Raw genomic sequence first — 14,837 nt, 5'->3', positions numbered from 1 at the left:
GCTTCACATTTTTGCTTTCATTTTCCCCATATGCACTTACTGTTCTTATTTTTGCATACTGAGTGACAAGTTGAAGTCATTTTCTGAGGAAATCAACAGCATGTCTGTGATGTTATGCATAGCATTTGACTTGTACTTGAAACCTGAAACATCCCTTTCAAATATTTGTACTATTTCATTGCCAAAGTCTCCCCAGTGGAGAATAACAACCCTGAGAACACAAACAACGGAGAGCATGTGACTTACCAGAAACATGACTTGCAATGAAGTTTTCAGCCATTCCATTAATTGTGAAATTTTAAAACCCTGTTTCAGTGGCCTTTCTACAGCCGTTTAATTACAGTTCTCCTCGTTCTGTTTCTGCTTTTCCCACAGCCCTTTCCACACTCTTAAGAATTTACTTGATCCCTTTTAAGTCATCTGTATTAATTATAGCACATGGAATGTGTTAATTATGGCAGAAGAAGCCCGATGGAGACTCAAAAGAAAAAAGTGAAAGAACAAAAGATGAACAATAACATCGCCAGTCGTTTAATCAAGAATAATATACGTTAACGTTTTGTGCAAATTTTTGACCCGAAAGTAAGATGTGACATTATCATTATCCACAACGCAATATCCATAAGACCCTGATCACCTTTTTTCCCGCATGTATGTGCTGTCTCTAAAGGACTAATTTCATAATACACATTCATTGAATATAAGACATACAGTAAGTGAGCTAACATGCTCTTCTAATTCAGTATGAAAGCACATGAGCAGTTCTCCAAAGAAAAAAACAGTAGAAGCATATTGTCAAAATATGATTAATTTAAAGATCAAAACTTCTGTGCAGAGGTCTGGCCAATCCATGCAAGGTCACACAAGAGAAGAAAAAAAAATTTGTTCTGGGCTTTTCTAACACTTGCCCTGCTGGGGCACTGGGTTGTGACCTACTTTTCAGCAATAGAAGAATAACTGAAAAGAGGGAAACCCCAGGAGAAGTGACTTCTACATATAGGCCTAATGCTACTGAAGACACTCCAGCAACAAGCGCCTGACAGACTCAAATATGGTGGTCGTTGGGTTGTGGCATAACGTGTTGAGCTAATGAGCTATGAGATGGAGTGTTGGGATTTGTCAACCCCAAAAGAAAGGTGTTGATAATGCTAAGGTACTTCAAACGGAGAAAAAAAAAACCTAAGTGAGAAGTGAAAATGGGGGTTGAGTTTTTATCCCTACAGCAGCATTGAGAGCCGAGAGGACAATGTAACCACTTGAGCTCCTCTTCAGTGGGATGATGGGGGAAAAAAACGTCCATTTTCTACCAGAAAAAAACGAAATAAACCCTCAGATGGTTTGAGAAAGATTTATAAGACGACTGAATATTTATGCTGCAGTTCCCTTTTAATGTTTTATTCCATTTCAGGACTTAATTTAATTTAATTTAACAATCTTAATCTGCATTTTATGAGATTCAAGTTGTTGCTGAAGGTTCCTGCAATGAATGAATCACTGATTTCCCATAATGAGGCATCTGTTAGTATATTCTGGTCTACTGAAAATTAATATGGTTAATTATTAAAACTATTTAACCAATCATGATGTCCATTTAATACTCGATAGGTATTATTTTTAACATTTTGATAATTAGAAATGCTCTTAAACTCTCACAGAACGGCATTCAAGTTATATTTGAGACCACAAGGCTCCTAATTGAAGCTACTTTGAATATCTTTGTCTAAGCAGCAGAAGAGGATGATCCGAGCCACTGAGCTGCTAGCCAGTTTGTGCAAACTGTGAAGTCATCTACATCGCAGCGCTTATCTGCAGGGCACAGGCTCTACAAGAATGTCTGACATGGGCAAGCGTGGTGCCAACTAGTGGGACGCAAGCTACTGCACAAATTGTGCTAGAAAAAAAAAAATGCTCACCTTAAATGCGCTTAGATGCTCAAAAGGCAAGCAGCAGACATGCTGTTGCTTGGAGACCGCCCAGAGACAACAGGCAAACAGCTGAGAGTTTTGTACTGTTTTCTGAGTGGAACAGCGTCCAACGAAGCGATCAATCTAATGATCTGTTTAATTCACTTCAATTCAGCCAACCTCTTTAATCCACTTAAGCAATCAAATGGAGATTTTACTTAAAAGTGAGGAGAAATCAAAGGGTGTGAAATCTGGGATTTAAGGGTTGCATTGCTATATTTCTGAAAAACGTGGTAACACTTTTTTTTGTGAAGATTTATACGCATTCAGAATGTCTTATAATGCATCGTATAAAACGGATAGTGGTCTAATCTTTAAAGTACCTATAAAACATTATACCTTTTAAATGTGTAACTATGAATGAGATTACATTATAGGCTTTCATTTAACATTTACTGTGGAAGGATAACACAACTGTTGTGCTGTATCATTTGAAACAGTTTCTTTTTTCATTAGGAGCTGCTTTTGTGTATTGGGTCTCCTGCAGTGTGCGTTACTTATAGATGGTCATGTCACAAAAGAGTGGTCTGAAATATAATCTGTGGCTTCTAATTCCCTGCTGCTATATAAGATTGGAGCAGCTCTTATGCCAGCAGCTCTGGTGAAAAGCATTTCATCAAAGTGGCTGCAACATTTCTTTGTTTCCCAAGCAGATGTAAAGCTTCAAGACTACAAGCGACCACCAGCATCAAACAGTGAATTCCGTGTCAGTCTCAAGAATGTGAAGTTTTTCTTTTATTCATCTATTTTAGAAACATAGTATTATCAAGGATAGTATTATGTAGGCTTAAGTCCTTTCACATGACTCACGTCATAACTATATGCATATAGAAATGTAACCTTGAAGTCAGCATGAAAAGATTTATTTAATTTTTTTAAGAGAGAAAGAAGTAAGTGATGTCTGCCAAAAAGGACATTTTAACAATGCTAAAGATTCATGCACAATACAACTGTTTTGAAACCCTCCACCAGTTTCCTGCCTTAAAGCCTTTTGTGTGTTATTCACATTCATGCATCGCTCTGATTATTGAACAGATACAATAATGAAAGCAACCACACAAAGAAAAGGAAAATCAAACAGCCTGTCTCATCAGCCTGATTGCTGATTATTTCAAAATGACCTGCACATATTGCAGACAACCAAGCGCCGGTACTGGTTACAATCACCTTCCAAAATAAAGAGAATTTTCACACTGAAAGCAGCGAGAGATCTGAAATCTCTCTATTCAGAGGAGACAAAGAGAAATGGGCCATTGAGTAATGGGGACAAATAAGATTGTCTGTTATTTTCCTTTGTCTTGTCCCTATACAGTGTCATCTCTGTTTCTCACTTACTGTGTTATGTGATTTCTGAACTCATACCGACTGTCTTTCTTCCTCTCTGTTAATGCATATTTTCAAAGCTCTCTCTTTTCTGCTGGCAATCTGACTGGTCAGTACATGATTGGCTGTCATTCATCCATTACTGCCATTGCCACTCTGGGTTTTCCATCATTTGACTGCTGAGCAAAACACACTTGGCAACACTGTGTTCCAGGCCAAAACCCCGAAAAAGCATTAGCTCAAAAAGCAGGAGGAGAAACAGGAGTTCATAGTGGCACAGGGCATTACTGCTGTCCAATGGAAAAAAATAAAAATAAAAATAAATAATGGTGGCAAGATATGTCTAGGATCTGAAAAATGTTGGCATTAAAGATGCAGTTTGTAATATTGACAGCTAGTGGTTAAAATGGGCACTGCATTCCAAACTCCAAATATTGGAGAGCGTTGTTTCCCCACCCTCCTCTTCTGCAGACTTGATGCTCAGATGGGTTGCCAGATGCAACAAGAAACGAGCACAGCCGACAATGTTAGACAACGAGTCTTGCACTGTACATTGATGTGTTGATTTATCCGTGTTTTCACATTCCTCTGGTTATGGAGCTTTTTAGGTCGTGTAGAATCTGTGATCTCTGACCCAGTTAATTTTCCTGGATTCCATAGCTGCAATACGCTGTGTTTTCCACCAACTGGCAACCCGGGGTGCTGAAATACTCTTGGGACACAGAATCATTCCGACACAGAATCATATTTCAAAGTAGAATAACTGTCTGTAGCATTGTATTTCAGAGAAACAATTATCTGAACTTAGCATGTTTCCTAAATATCTGCAAACATATTAAGGCATTTTTATGCTTTAGTACGGTCAAATTACATACAGCACCTTTTAGATCACTGTATACCAATCACAAACATGACTGTGAACACAAAGAGGCAGGTAAAGGCTATTTTTTAAGAGACATAATGCCTGCCATATTATTATTATATTACAAGGCAATGAGGATAATCACTTCAAAATGAGAATTAGAAAATAAAATATCATGGTAATTATTAAAGCTAACACAGATCCAAATGAACTGGTGCCGGTTGTATTCATTCTGTGATTTCAATAAGACCTACTTACCTCAGCATCTAACAAGCTTTCTTAGTGAACTGTCAAATTCTCCCCACTTATAATTGCTATTGATTGTGTGGCATGTCTGATTAAATCCTGAGTCCAGTGCTTTACTGGTTACATAGCAGAATATTTAATATGAATTCATAAAAAAAGTTCACTTTTTTGTGTGTGATTGTGTTTTCCTGGACCAAGGGGAAATGACAAGGTTGTACTCATTCATAAGCCTACAACATTGAAAAGTCAGAGCATGTTATTTGATCATGAAGCACTCATAATTCAAAGTCCTGATTGCAATCAAACAAAAACGTTATCACACCCATCCATATGAAAGCTCATTAGAGATCCGACATTGGGTAATGGTAATAAACTAATCTGAGAGAGAATATCTAGACTGAGAAACTGAGATTCTTACATTGCCTTGCAATTACACAGCATGTATTTGTGTAAACCGGCGTAACGACTTGTAGCTATGGAAACACAATACCAGCGCTCATGGGTGCCACCCATTAAGGATGCAAATTGTCCTCTTGTAGGCACTGTCCGAGAAGATTTTATCACAGCAGCCTTAACATGGACTTGTCAAATTACTTAAAAAAAAAATGCTAGGGGCAAAATGAGTTACTGTTATACACTGAAATAACATATTCAGCATTTGATTGGGACATTTATATAAAGAACATGATTTTTGAAATCTTGTAAACAATGGCTGTACATCTCACTTAAATTCTACCCGATCCTTCTTGGAGTCCTAATTTGGTTATTGCTTCCCCTTGAGCAAGGACACACTGTGACTGATACAAGCAGCACACACACAGCAACCTCGGCAGCACAACACATTAATAAAAGACTTAGCATTATGTTAATGTTTAAAGAGTTTTGTTAAATCATGACTTCTGTTCCTCACACAAAGCAATAGTATGGCTTTGACAGACCTGTATTTCAGCACATGGACTACGTCATGGCTTCATGACTATTTTACCAGATGTTTTTTTATGCTTCGTTCTGAGTTTGACAGATGGTGACACTATGCTGCTGATCTGATGAAAAGAGCTGCAGCAAACATTAGGGTCAGTATAAAATTTCCGAATTTTAATTAGGCTGGTTTATCACTTGAAATGGAGTGCCACACATTGCTCAGACTCCTTGAACTATGACTCCTTGGTCAAAGCTTCAGTAGTTTCAGGTTATCAACTAACAGAAATGTGCCAGGTTGCCACTGCACACTTGATTAGCCGAAAGGTTCTGTATAATCAAAGGTACAGCACTTTAATACGTGCTTGTGGCAACGTTTCTGCAACACTGATATTATGAACCTTATTGAAACCTCAGTTTCAAAGAGAAATCTCCACTGAGTGGTGCTAAAACATGTGTTCAATATGTGACCATGGCCACGTTTTTATTACGTTGGTACAAGTACATTCAAATGTCCGGGGAGTGTCGCTAAAAGGTTAATGCTCTATCGTGTTGGAAAATAACATACCCCCTACACCAAACCCAACACTAAACATACTCGATAGTGTTAGCAAATGCAAAAGTGATAGAAATGCATTCACTGATGCAACCATGCTATTTTAACTTCCTTATATGCAGGTTTGAGCTGTTTTGTCAAAACTGTAGTTTCTTAGTAACTTCTCTCCCCTTAACTTTAACCAGTAGCCAGAATAATGTCAGTGATGATTAGCCAAAAAAAGTGGTTTTATTAGAACTGGTTGGCATTACTGATAGGTCTGTCCTGATTCACTACTGCATTCATGGGCAGAGTCATGTTTGTAATTGTTCAATCATTGCAAAACACAAATTTTAAAGAGAGTAGGGATGTGCGATATTGACAAAAATATATATATTTTGGGGGATTTCTTTTCATTAATGATAATTAAACAACATTTTGCTGAGTTTGTTTTTGTGCTGGTACCTTGACTGGTTTAGACCTGCCATGGATAAATAAATAGGACACTAAAACCGCCAGTAGGTGGTGGCAAGTCCCTGTCTTAATGAGTGATTCATTGAATCATTCATTCAAACAGTTCATTCAAAATTGATGATTCATTTAGAAACGAAGCCATTGGCTGTCTTTATGAATGGATCATTGAATCGTTGATTCGTTCAAAAACAGATTAATTCAGGAAAAAAAAAACACCACAGTGTTGCTCTGAGACGTGTGTTGCTCTAATCTGGCTTTGTTTGGAACTATTTGGAAATAAAGAGGTAATATTGGGTCTAAAATGTAACTCACTCAGTATTAACTTCTTGTTTTTTTGAACTTGTATAAAATGAATATCTAATTTGCAATCGCGCTCACGCTTACGCACTAATATTCAGGAAAACGGCACTCTTGCTTGTGTGAAATTATGTAACTATATCATATCTTATGAAACACAAACCCATACAGGGATATTGTTTGCTTTCATAACATGAATTATAGGGACATTCTAACTGCATTCTAACAGGCTTCATCACGCAGTGAATGCTTTTGGACTCTCAAAACGTTTTTGCTTGTTTTTTGCAAAGTGAGTGGCATACTCAATAATATCAGCTCGCACATTGTTAAAACAACAATTACGATATTATCACAGACGATAAATATTGCACATCCTTTAAAAGAGAGTATTTGAACACAAATAACTTTTGCCATTAAGCAAATTGCAACAGCCATAACTGTAATATTATGTATCGATAACTGTTGTAATAAAAATGACTTAAATGTCTTCAAATATATATGAATAAAAACCTCTTTTTTACCTAGAAAGAAAAGTTAAGAGCAGAGTTAGTTGTGGCAGATACCAACGGTTTCCTGAGTCCCACTGAACAAGGAGGTTTTGAAATGAGATGAGGACTTTTTGTGCTACAGGACAAGCCCCCGACTAACCATGTCATCCTCAGTTTGCACAAGGCTCGACACATCACCTGGGGCAGATTAGCCTGGCCTAAATTTCAAAACAGACGACTTGTCTGATGAAGCCCAATATAAAGAAAGGGAGGAATGGGCAATGACAGTGAGGACAAGCAAACAAATGTGACAGAGCAGTGCAATCTTTCACAAGACAGGTGGGAAAAGAAGCATTAGGCAGAAACAAAAATAGAAGCTGAAAGTCTCGGTTGGAGAAATTTGAAAAAAAAAAAAATATGAAAACTGCATGAAGGATGATGGAGGTGAAAGGAAAAATGGTTAAAACGAAAAAGATGACAACATCTGCTATACTTAAAACTGCAGAAATAACCTAGAGATAATGACTTTACGGACAGCGTCATAAAGAGAAAAGCGCTTCTGTAGTCGTATCTGCAGATGAGGCCATCACATAAGTGCTCTGCTCTTTACCGGTCTCATAAGCTATTTCTTGACCTTGTTTCACTTAATGTCTTTCCCTCATTTCTTCCATAATAGTGTAATGTCATGACTGACAGCTCAGGCACTCGGTCAAGGCTGTGGTGATATAATGGGACTAATGTTAGGCCGGTAGGAAGTCTAGATGCTCGTTTTGCCCCAGGAACTTTTAAGACCATGCATCTGTTCCATGGCATACTATATTTAGAATAATTTTCACACTGTGCTATTTTTGTCCCTTTTGATGAGGATGATTTGGGAAAAAGAAAAAAGAAAAAGCAAAAGCAATAAAGATTCCTTTTATGCGGTCATCACACCACAGTAATGCTTGTGAAATTGGAAAATGGAGCAGAGTAGGTAATAAACTGACAACTAACACTGAGGCTTGTCAGAATATAATGAATGCATCAAATGCATTGAGTTCTTTGATTCCAAGAACACAGCTTCAGGATGCCATCAGCATGATTTTTTCCTTATTAGTTTCACACAATGAAATTATCACAAGAATGTTCAGTTCAGTAATCTTCTGTAGTCTTCTGTCAAATGCGTTTCTTGGCCAAAATGTCCCGCTTTCCAAAGTATTAATATATTAAACACAGTTTGTTTTTCATTAGTGAATGTGTAAAACTATTGCTTGCTTTTTTCGTTATTACAGAATGTTTACTTCAATAATTATTTTTAAATTTGACACAATGTTTAACATTTCTTATCCCAAGACTGAAAGCATTGCTGCCAGTGCGCTAAAATAGTGGTGCCCCCACTATTATTATTATTATTATTATTATTATATGAAGAAAAATAGATGAAGCAAAACAACAGATAAACAGCTCTAAAGAAAAAGAAAAGATAGGTGGCAGTATAAAATCTAAGACCACCCATATACAAACAAAAACCGGGTGCTGCCAATAGATGAAATGTAATATTCGCTATATGTAATAATGTATTAAGGTAATATAAGAAGCACATCCAAACAGGAGAAGTCAGAACAAGAGTGCAAATTCTGTGACACACTCTGGTGCCAAATCCCTACAAAGTGATGTGAACAATGAGTCTGCGGCAAATCTGGATAAGCATGAACAGGATCATATGAGAGATTTGCTACAAAGCCTGACAACAGATATTATCTGAAGCAAATCTGACATTTGCACTAGCTGTTGAAACAGCTCTCAGTACGCAAACTGGGACCATGACATGAACTACTTAAAATTAAAATAAGGAACATGACAAAACAGCCTAAATAGAGTGTGAATATAATCATGACTTTGCTAAAAAGTCATGATTATAAAAAGCAAATAGTTTGTTGCTAGCTTGTTCTAGCCGATACCTATGTCTAGTATCTCATGCATAACTTGAGAGATTATGCTACAACACTTTTGATCTGATATATGGGTTCTATCCAGCTTAATCTTGCATAGATAAAGAATAATTTCTTTAAGAAAATTAAGTAAGTCATTGACAATGCCTTCAGGAAGGACAAAAGATGAACTCTAAAAAGGCTGAGACGTTTCCATAAATGCAAGCTCAGGAAAAAAAAAATTGATTTTGGTAATAATGCCAATGTCAAAATAACTACATATTGTGCATTAAGAAATGCTTATGATGCTGTGCATTTTTGAAATATCACAGGGCAGTGCTTCCCTAGAGATCTTCAAGTAATGAGAAAGTCCAGTTACAAATAAATGAACTATACCTGACATCGTAGAATGGACATGTGGATAAACCAGAAATACTGGCACACATTTTAGGTTGAGTTAGTGTGTGAATATAAAAAGATGGCAATCAGAATTGTAGACTATAGGAACCACCTGTACTTTGACCTCAGGTGCAGACAGCATGGGCTCATTCCCCTACAGCTGAGACCTGTGATGAAAGATCACAAGACTAACACTACAAACTGGACATGTGTCCTTTAATAGGGGATACAGATATACTAACATCAGACTTTAAGTGTCTACAACTTAAAGACACTATAATGAAGGGGCAAGAACTCCAATAGCTGCTAGAACACTCTACCAAGAGGATAATGATCTGACAAACTCTTTGAGAGGGCACTCTTCCAGTGGAAGTAATGACCTGGTTGTTTGGAACTGACACTTCTATAACTTTTCTAACTTTTTTTTCTGGTTGACTGATGAAAATTTGTACACACTAACTCTCAGGAAATGAACAGAATCAGTCAGATCAGACCAGAGCAGGCCTTTTCGGACTAGTCTTGCCAGTTTTGTGTGCAATATGGATCAGATGGTTAATGAATGGTCGATATTGCATGAGGCAAGTCATTAGTAACAACACTCTTATGGCTGCCGATGCACTGTGTGACCAGTCTTCCTCAAGGTACTGTATAGTGTGACATTGCCAGGCCACCTCAAAGACCATTGACCGTGACCGCATATCATAGCCTAGAGCAGCAAAAGCTTTGACTTTATACTTTGTTTCAGTTTTCTCTTGAGGCATCTTTTACCACTGCTATCTTCTGCTACCTGACTGATCATTCTCTATGATTCCCTGAGTCCCCACAGAATCTTGTCGCAAAGCCTGTATTTTCAGAAATCGATTTCTGTGAATCTTTCATTTTAGACTTGTGATGTTGTTAGACTCAGCACTGATGTTCCCATATGCAAACCCAATGACTTGGAATCATGGGGGGTTGATGAGACGTCACATAGAGACAGCAGATCACTTATTATGGGCGGTTATTTTCAGCACAATGAAAATAACTCTTGTGATGGCATAGCCACATTCAGAGATGAATATTTACTCATTCTCTTTATGCATGAAGGAATTACACATTTCCACCAAACAAGGTCTATGTTACGATTCACCAAATAAACTGTACCCTCAATACAACACCACTATTTATAATACTTCATATTAGCTGTCTCTACTTCCAATGACTTCCAATGAAAATGTCCCTGAAAAGACATCACCTCTGCAGATGCCTATGAGGATGCACTTGACTAGGGGTAGATAGGGGTTTTTGGGGAAGTCCATTGAAGGCACTTATTCTGTCGAGGGAGTTGATGTGGTGGCCTGTGTTGGTAGCAGTTCCATAGTAGAAGATGATGGTTCAAGTCAAGTCAAGTCAAGTAACTTTTATTTCTATAGCACTTTATATAATTGAGATTGTTTCAAAGCAGTACCAGAATCAATTATGCAAAATTTATAAGACTAATTCAAATTCTGCTGTAAAGCAGCTCTAACAAGCCTATAATGTCATTATTCAGCACAATTCAGTTCAATAGCAGTGTCAGCATTTCGAAGTTCATCAATTATGAAACAAGTTCAGTTTCAGCTAGAAAGCAGCTCTGCAGAAGACAATAGTGTCATTATTCAGCTCAATTCAGTTTACGTTCTATTCACACTCAATGGTGTCAATGACGTCAAATCAATAAAAATTCCTGAATATTAAGTGTCTTTAAACCAACCCAGGCTAATTGAATATACATGCGTGTGGCAATGTTTCTGTGTCACCGATATTATGAACCTTAGTGCGTGTTTCGCAGCATTTTCAAAGTGAAATGTCCAGTGAGTGCTGGTAAAATGTGTTCAATATGTGACTGAGGCCATGTTTTTATTACGTTGGTACACTGTAAATTCCAATAGCTTTCCTGACTCACATATAATTAATCTTTTAATGCACTAAAAGTACACTTATCTGTTTGGCACTCTCAATCAGACGGACAAGCAAGTAAACCCAAAGTTGCGTTTCACTGCCAGTTATGTGAGTACATTGAGCCCTGCACTGAAGCTGAGTTTTTTAGACACTTACGCAGCCATTTGAAACTTAAACAAAGTGTTTTATGTCCATACGAAGTGCTGTCAATTTCAGAGTAATGTGTATTCAACGTTTAATGCACACAAAAGCAGAGAACACAGTGGGAGTGCTACAACCCAATTTGGCATGCTTTTTTTAAGTAAGGTTTACTAATTGGATTTTACAGTGTACAGGCAGGTATTGTGGTGTTTTTATTAAGTTTCTTCAGGAACGTATTGCTGCGGTTCAGAATTCAAATGTCCGGGGAGTGTTGCTAAAAGGTTAATGCTCTATCGTGTTGGAAAATAACATACCTACTACACCAAACCCAACACTAAACCTACTCGATAGTGTTAGCAAATGCAAAAGTGATTAAAAAAATGCATTTGCTGATGCAATAGTGCTATTTTAATTGCCTTCTACACGGGTTTGAGCTGTTTTGTCAAACCATAGTTCCCCTTCAGGAACTCGAGCTGCGACGAGATTCGCTTTGGGAACGCCCTTGCGTGACCGCGTTCTGAAGCACGTGTCAAATCAGTCCAATGGAGCAGCGAGACGTCACGAGCGGGGTGACGTAAGCACCAGAAAGTATAAAAGCGCATCCGGCAGAGCGCGGGAGCGGAGCATGCACGGTCAGCTCTCGAGGGGGCTGATTGTCATGACTGCGAGCTGTTCTCGCTGCGCACGCTCCGCTCTCGCCTGGCCGTGTTTTCCCTCGGGGAACCATGGTTACATACGTAACCTAGAGACGTTTCATGGGATGTGTACTGGAGTGCTTCACCTCACAAGGGCAACGTCATATCGCGTGAGCTATTGAGCAAACCTACTGTATTAGAAAACCAATACATATCAAGATGTATATGTGATGATAACGTTCAGAAGTATCAGTTTTCAAATCTTGCATCATGTTAAAATCATTTTGAAGTCATAACATAATATTGTGCAAGGAATTGTGCGAAAATTAAAGTTTTTACCTAGCACGTATGAGCCTGGGTACCTTTAAACACCAACTAGCCGAAGGCGACAATGGTAAGGAACCCGAATTCCAACAGGTGACAGAACTGGTGTGTGTCAATGCTTGACTTTTGATCCCATTAGCTGGAGAGCAAAAGTCCTGGACTTCCTTCTTTATCCTCAAGGTAGCAGGTGAGACGGTCACAGTGCATCACCTTCCGAAAGCATTTCTTCAGCTGTGCTTGTTACGGCCACATCTCCTGTCATAGCATGACGATGCAGGGGCCAAACTATTTAGAACCTGCTGTCAGGGTTTAATGACCAAATTCACTGTCCAACCTGAAACTGACGGTTTTGGTTGTGCCTCTGTCTTCTCAGTTGGTCTTGACACCATTGCAGAGAGTAGGTTGAAGATAAGTCAGCATACTAGGGCTCTCATGCAGAATGTGATATTCTCACTTCAAGGCATAGATCAAAGATAATGAGTCTTTCCTTATCGCAACAGCAGCCAATTATAGCAAGCTTGCGTTTTTAGAGTCTTCTGGGTACTTCACAGCCACTTTTTGGGTTGGTATCACTACAGAATATACTGTATATAGGCCTACTGTAGGGCAATGTGACATTTATGTTTTTGTATTCGCAAACATATTGAAAAAGAGCTGTTATTGCAGACTGCAGAAACTTTATGTATATACAACTTAGAATCTGTGATAAACTTTCCTCCAGTCCTCTGTGTAACAGATATTGTGTAACTTCATACTAATTTGACTTTCAGATCAGCAGTTCTACTTTTTTAAGTGGAGCAATTCATAAGACATATTTGGAAATGCATTTTTTTTTTGCATAAACTTTATAGGTTGATTATGTTAAAATTAACCTTGATTATTATTGCTGTGTAATTTGACTATCGTTTCATGCTCTGTATAATTTGACAGATTGTGATGTTTTCTTCTCACTATTAGAAAATTATGTTTTAGACAAAATACAAAGTGCCGCCGCATGGCTGTGGTGATTCATCTTGCATACCGGAGCCAATTGTGTGTATGATTAAGAAGCATGCATTTCTCCATGTAGCCTCGCAACCAATTATCTCCTCTCTTAAATGAGCCCATAAAGGAACACAGCTTCACACATTCACTGAGACAAAAGGAAATAAAGGACGGTACTACGTCTTCCTCTATGGCACCTTTGACAAACAAATCTTTCTAAATTCAATTCAGCAGCAATGAAAACATCTCAGTTTTCTCATGTGGTAATCTGCCACCAATTATTTGTAACCATACCTGGTTGAAGCATGATACATTATATGAAAAAAGCAATAAATCTGAGGAACAGACCAATATTGACGTGAGCGAATAAGCGTGAAGATAATTTGTATAAACACTTTGAAAAATTAAGCAATAGTAAGAACGCACATACCATATCAGTGTCTGATACTGGTCCGAAGCTTGTCACATAGATGTTTGTCCTCACCTCAGTCACACTTTCTGATTGGACAAAAAGACAAAGAAAGAGTAGGCATAAGAGCAGAACTAACTATGTAATAGTTATAATTATATAATACTATGTAAAATAAATATTAAATGCATTTTGAAGCTAGAAATCTGTAAAGACAACAATGGGGTGTATGTCGAAACTTGAAAACCGGTCTCATCGTATTCACTTGTCAGAGAAAGTGTTAACAGCAGAATGAACTGATGGCAATATCAATGGAGTTTTAGGTTAACCTATGGACTTTAAATAACCTAGTTGTTTTTATTGTCGCCGTTTTATTCAATTTTAATATGTTAGTGATAAAAATACAAATAAAAACAACTTTTAGATATCAATCTGCATATGTGATGGGCATCGGTTATGGTCATCTTTGGTATCTCCTCTGAAGGAATCCTGAGTAAAACAGCTCCATATTTAACAAAGCACATACAAAAAACCTGAACTGGAAACGATGTGTCCTGTTTTGCAGAATATGGAAGTTTGTTGCGCATAACCCCCATTCACCACTAATGGCCAGTAAAATAACACAGCATATTCAAGATGTGTCTCAACACCTACAGAAGATGTGGTAAGCTAAGAGATTGTGCTACAAATAATCAGCTGTAAAATTTTTAACTTGGTTTTATTATGGTCCGCTAGAAGACTGTCCAACCGCTGAGTCAATTAGTAAGGTTTATCTAGTTTATCTATATTTTTATTTGTTTTGACATTTGAAATGTAGCATTTACAATTATAACATGAACACCTATCAAAAAACATAATCGACAACAACAAACAGTCATGGATGAGCCAAGTAATGACAAACAGTATTAAGAATCAAGCGTATAAAAACTTTTGAAGGGGGGTAAAAATTATTTTTTATCATTTTTAAAAATTCAGCTATTTTTGTCCTGTGGCCTATACTTTGTGGGG

The 14,837-nt window shown here is 37.7% G+C and overlaps 1 protein-coding gene across 1 annotated transcript in view; it reads right to left on the bottom strand.

The window, feature by feature from the left end:
- LOC107732185 (gamma-aminobutyric acid receptor subunit alpha-3-like) overlaps positions 1-14,837 on the bottom strand; it is a 146,253-nt gene that overhangs the window by 65,575 nt on the left and 65,841 nt on the right. Inside the window, exon 4 of the mRNA XM_016543460.1 lies at positions 13,851-13,918. Within this exon, the coding sequence (XP_016398946.1) occupies positions 13,851-13,918 (68 nt within the window). The remainder of the gene's footprint in view (positions 1-13,850; positions 13,919-14,837) is intronic.

The sequence above is a fragment of the Sinocyclocheilus rhinocerous genome, unplaced genomic scaffold, assembly GCF_001515625.1.
Source record: "Sinocyclocheilus rhinocerous isolate Xijiao unplaced genomic scaffold, SAMN03320098_v1.1 scaffold2564, whole genome shotgun sequence".
NCBI classification, from domain to species: Eukaryota; Metazoa; Chordata; class Actinopteri; order Cypriniformes; family Cyprinidae; genus Sinocyclocheilus; species Sinocyclocheilus rhinocerous.
The sequence above is the reverse complement of the archived record's forward strand: the minus strand, read 5'-3'. Positions and strand labels throughout refer to the sequence as shown.